The following is a 4727-nucleotide window of genomic DNA, read 5'->3' as shown; positions in this document are numbered from 1 at the left end:
AATTGATATCAAAATATTTTATAGACTTATAAGCTATCCTTAACAACTATTAGTCTTCAGAAAAAGAGAAAAGACACATAGGAATATGTTGGGGGAATGAGAAAAGAGAGGCTGAACTTGGGGGGAGGGGCTGTACTAACCATTAATAACCAGTTGGCACATTTTTACTGGTGATGAAGTTCAATCTTCCAATAAAGAACACAGGTATTTTCAAGAAAAGGGCTAGTATCTAGACAATCTCACCTAAAAACACTAACGACACCCACTAAAATTAAGGGAGAAAAATATTGTGAAATTTATTGATTAACAAGAAGTAATTACTATGTTAAAATACTAGCTGTTTCAGAAATGCCTATCTTTTACTCTAGATTTCCAAATAGACCTTAAGTGGAGCAGTCTCCACTTCCTCAATGCTATGATTTAAGGATTCTCATTAGTAAAAAAATATTTCCTAAAGAACTCTTTTCTTCCCACACAGTGTGTATGCATCAGACACAGACTATTTCATTCTAACAAATTTATTTTCTCGATCAGCTCTTACGGAATCACTACTCAAATTAAATTACAATCAAATGATCACATCAAAAGATACCCTTATTACCTAACAACTGTCCATATTTTCATTTCATTTTGATTTGTGCTCGTCTGAAAAAAACACGTAATACAAGATCTGGGGAAAAATAAATTACCGTTTTGCAGCAGTTCATAAGTATTCTGAATAAAATATTAAAAGAAGTCATTTAATGAAAATATAAAGCAAATATTTTTAGATCAACAACGGATCTAACAATTCTATATTGCCGTCTTTTGAAAAGTCTGTTTATTAAAACCTACCAAAAACACTGCTTGGAAATGGCAGTATTATATAATCACATCCACAGCACCCATTCAATCAAAGTTGGCAACGGATTGAGGAGAGAAGTCCAGATAAGTGCAGCGGCTGGTGCTCAGTCTTTCTAAATTCCTTTATCTGAGTCAGTCCAGAAATAAAAAATAAAAAATATTAATAAAAAAAATATTAGCGGTGGAATCTTTAGGCACGGTCCACCCCGAGTGGCAGCCGTCAAAGCCTGGATTGGTGGCCGGGCCTCGCTGGCTGGGCCCTCGCTCCGCGCCCAGTCCGCCTGTTGGCGACCGACTTTATTAGGGGCCTGTCGCCACTCCTCGGTGGACGTCCCCTTCACCCATCCCTCTGCTCTTTCGCGTTGTTTTTATTTCCAAGGTTACTTTGAGGATACTTTTGGCTTTGCTATTCAGTCTGTTAATTTCAGAAACTGTGAATATTTTATTTTCCTGTAGACTTTACCCTCTTCTCTTTTCATAGTTGTTTGTTCCCAAATGACTTTAATATGACCAAGAAAAACGGGGTCCTGGAGCAAAGAGTCATCCCCTGATGAAACCCGGTGCCTCTGTTTTCTTTCAGGTCGCTCCCAGGAAAGTTTCCGTGGACCTCCTCAGGCGGCGCTTCTGGAGGGAGGGAGAAAGTGAAGGGAGAAGGAGGGAGGACCTCTTTATTTTTTTTTTTTTAAGGGGAGAGGACGAGGAGGCAGGTGCTGTCCACCACTGCCATGTAGGTCATCTCAGGGTGGGTAAAACCTCCCGAGTGCAGTTTTGGTGTGTTAGGCATCCTCACCCTTCTTTAAAAACAAAAACAAAAAATGAAACACCACCGTGGTATACAGGAGATCTCATGATCGCCCCCTTTTCCTCTTCCGGTTTTGTTTGTTGTGTATGTATATAAAACAGTCTGGGTATTTATTATACTTTTTAATTGTTTTGGTCCCTCCTTCCTTGGACTTCGAAAAATGTCTCCTTGGTCCGTTTCTCCCTCGTTTTTTCCTCCAAGGGCGCGCATGCCTGTCTTTGGGCGGAGAGGAGGGCAGAGGCTGAGCCTGGGCTCCGGCCGGGTGCGGCCCCGGTGCGGGGTCGCGCGGCGGCGGTGGCGGCGGGGGCGGCGACGGTGCTGACGGAGGAGGCGGCGGCGGCGGCCCTCTTCGTGCGGCGCCCTTGCCTTCACTGCACGCTGGTCTGCAGCCCGTGGTGCGGTGGCGGCGTGTCGGCGCTCACGGTGCCCACCTGCGAGTAGACGTCGTCTGGCGTCTGCTGTTGGATCCCTGGCGGCGTCATGCGCTTCTCCTTTTGGCGCCGATTGCAGAACCAGACCCGCACCACCTCCTTCTCCAGCTGCAGGCTGTCGGCCAGGTTGGTGATCTCCTGAGCCGAGGGCTTGGGGCACTTGAGAAAGTGGCTCTCCAGTGCGCCCTTGACGCTCACCTCGATAGAGGTCCGCTTCTTGCGCTTGCGGCCCTGAGCCGCGATCTTGTCGATGCTCGTGGGACTGCCGGTGCTCGAGTCCGCCTCCTCCAGCCACTTGTTCAGCAGCGGCTTGAGCTTGCACATGTTCTTGAAGCTCAGCTGCAGGGCCTCGAAGCGGCAGATGGTGGTCTGGGAGAACACGTTGCCGTACAATGTGCCCAGGGCCAGCCCCACATCGGCCTGCGTGAAGCCCAGCTTGATGCGCCGCTGCTTGAACTGCTTGGCGAATTGCTCCAGGTCGTCGGATGTCGGCGTGTCCTCGTCCGAGTGCGGGTCGTGGCTGTTGAGTCCAGGCCCCGCACCGCCGCCGCCGTGGTGCGGGGGTCCCTGCGCGTGGTGCGGGTGCGGCGGGTGAGGGTGCGCGTGGTGATGGTGGTGGTGGTGGTGGTCGGCCAGCTCTGGTGTGTCCCCGCGCACCAGCCCTGGGTGCACCAGGCTCTGAGCACCGCCGCCCGCGCCACCACCGCCGCCGCCGCCCGGCCCCGGGGGCGCGCTCAGCATGCCATTCACCGTAAAGCCCCCGGGCTGGGAGTAGAGAAGACTCTGCGGCGGCGGCTGCTGGCCTCCGGCCATGGACGGGAGATGCGCGGCGGCTGCAGCGGCTGCAGCGGCGGCGGCTGCAGCGGCGGCCGCCCCCCAGCCCCCGGGGTGGCCCTGGTGCGGGGGTGGCGGCGGAGGTCCGAGGTGCGGCGGCCCGCGGTGGTGCAGCGCTGTGCCCGCGTGCAGGTCGTCGCGCCCGGCGCCGCCCTTCACGTCGGGGCCCTGCGGCGGTGGCGGCGGCGGCTGCGGCGGCTGCTGAGGGCTGCCGGCCATACCCACGGTACTGCCAGACCACGGCGAGCTCGCTTCCACGGCGGCGGCAGCGGCGGCGGCGGCAGCGGCGGCAGCGTGGGGCAGGGCCGTGACCCACTGGTGCGCGTGGCTCAGCATATGGCCGCCGTTGCTGGCGGCCATGGCCCCCTGCATGAAGTCGCTCTGGACCATCTTGACAGAGGACGGGTCCCCCCGGTAGGCGCCCGAGGTCACGGCGGCGCTACCCGGCTGCATGCCGCCGCCGCCGCCCCCCGCACCCCCGCCGCCGCCGCCGCCACCACCACCCCCGCCGCCGCCAGCCCCTGCCGCGTCCGAATGCACAATGGAGCCGGCCGCGAGCAGGCTGTTCCCCGGCAGGTAGGGGTTAGAAGCCGCCGTGGCCATGCCGCTCCGCTCCCGCCACCCCACCGCCGCCACCACCGCCGCCGCCGCAGCAGCAGCCGCGGCCGCCGCCGCCGCTGCTGCCGCCGCGCCCCCCCTCCGCCTCCCGCCTCCTCCCCCCTCCTCCCCCGCCCCCGCCCCGAGCCCCCGCGGGCCCCGCCGCCTGCGCCGCCGCCTCCTTCGCCGCCTTCTCCGCCCCCGCCGCCGCCGCCGCCGCGGCCCCCGGCTGCAGCTGCAAGGCCGCTCGGCAGGGCGCGGGGGTCGCCGGCCCGCCTTGGTCAGCAGCAACAGCAGCAGCAGGAGTAGCGCTCTGGGGAGGAGGGCTCGCTTCTCAGGGTGCACTCCGTGGCCACCCCCTTCACGGGGGGTCGTGGCCGCCCCCCAGCCCTGGCACACTCGGCTTGCTCCAGCGGGTCTCCCCTATCGGGGAGGGACCTGCACTCGGGAAGCTCTCCCGGGGCGCACGGGCTCCCGCAACTCCTCCTGTCCTCGGTTGAGCACGGATTCTGCCCGGCCGCAGGGCTCAGTCCACCTGCTAAGTGAAGGTTTCACGGGAGACAACAAAGAAAGAAGCTGTTCCTTTCTTCCTCAGCCAACTTATGGGCGACCAGCAACCGGCCGGCTCCTTCCCTTGTCCGCTGTACTCTTTTCTCCTCAGGAACACATTTCACTCATTTTCCCTTAGAGTAGTAAAACTTTTTTCGTCCTTGAAGGCGTGGTGATGCTGGCTGGTCGCGTGTGCGGAGAGCGGAGGCTGGCTCCTGCTCTCTCCCTCTCGTCCTCTCGTTTCAAGTTTTGTTCTGTCCTAGGAAAACTTCTTGCGATGGTGCATTTCTCTGAAGTTGCTATTGCCGGAGCTCTTGGTTGCCTCCGAAACAAGAGTCCTTTTTCATTCTCCTCGCAACAGTCACAGTCTGATGCGACATCTTTCCTTTTGGGCAGAAATTAGGAAACAAGTATAGCAAGGAAAAAACTGAACAGGAAAAAAATGATGTCGAATTGTTCTGTTACCTTGTTGCTGATGGTTGGGATAGGTGTATTATTTTTTTCCCAGCAGTTGTCTGGAGAAGGAGGAGGAAGAAGAGTGCATTGGTGGAGGTGGAGGTGTGTGTGTGCATATAGGGAATCCTTGATACACAACCAACTCCTGTGGGCACGTTGCACCGCTCGTAGAGTGCACCGACGGCGGGCGCGGGCGCTGGCCGTGCTGGAGCAGA

The 4727-nt window shown here is 57.2% G+C and overlaps 1 protein-coding gene across 1 annotated transcript; it reads right to left on the bottom strand.

The window, feature by feature from the left end:
• Positions 1 to 502: 502 nt before the first annotated feature.
• On the bottom strand, positions 503 to 3591 carry POU3F3 (POU class 3 homeobox 3). Its single transcript, XM_053589839.1, has one exon. The coding sequence runs from the start codon at positions 3511 to 3513 to the stop codon at positions 2014 to 2016; it is 1500 nt and encodes a 499-aa protein (XP_053445814.1). The 5' UTR covers positions 3514 to 3591; the 3' UTR covers positions 503 to 2013.
• Positions 3592 to 4727: the final 1136 nt, after the last annotated feature.

Source organism: Nycticebus coucang, chromosome 4 (assembly GCF_027406575.1).
Source record: "Nycticebus coucang isolate mNycCou1 chromosome 4, mNycCou1.pri, whole genome shotgun sequence".
Lineage (NCBI taxonomy): Eukaryota > Metazoa > Chordata > Mammalia > Primates > Lorisidae > Nycticebus > Nycticebus coucang.
Note: the sequence above shows the minus strand (reverse complement) of the source record. Positions and strands in the feature narration are given on the sequence as shown.

What these genes read in the sequence shown, in the direction of transcription:
- POU3F3 (XM_053589839.1), bottom strand. Translation starts at nt 3,513, where the DNA reads ATGGCCACGGCGGCTTCTAACCCCTACCTGCCGGGGAACAGCCTGCTC.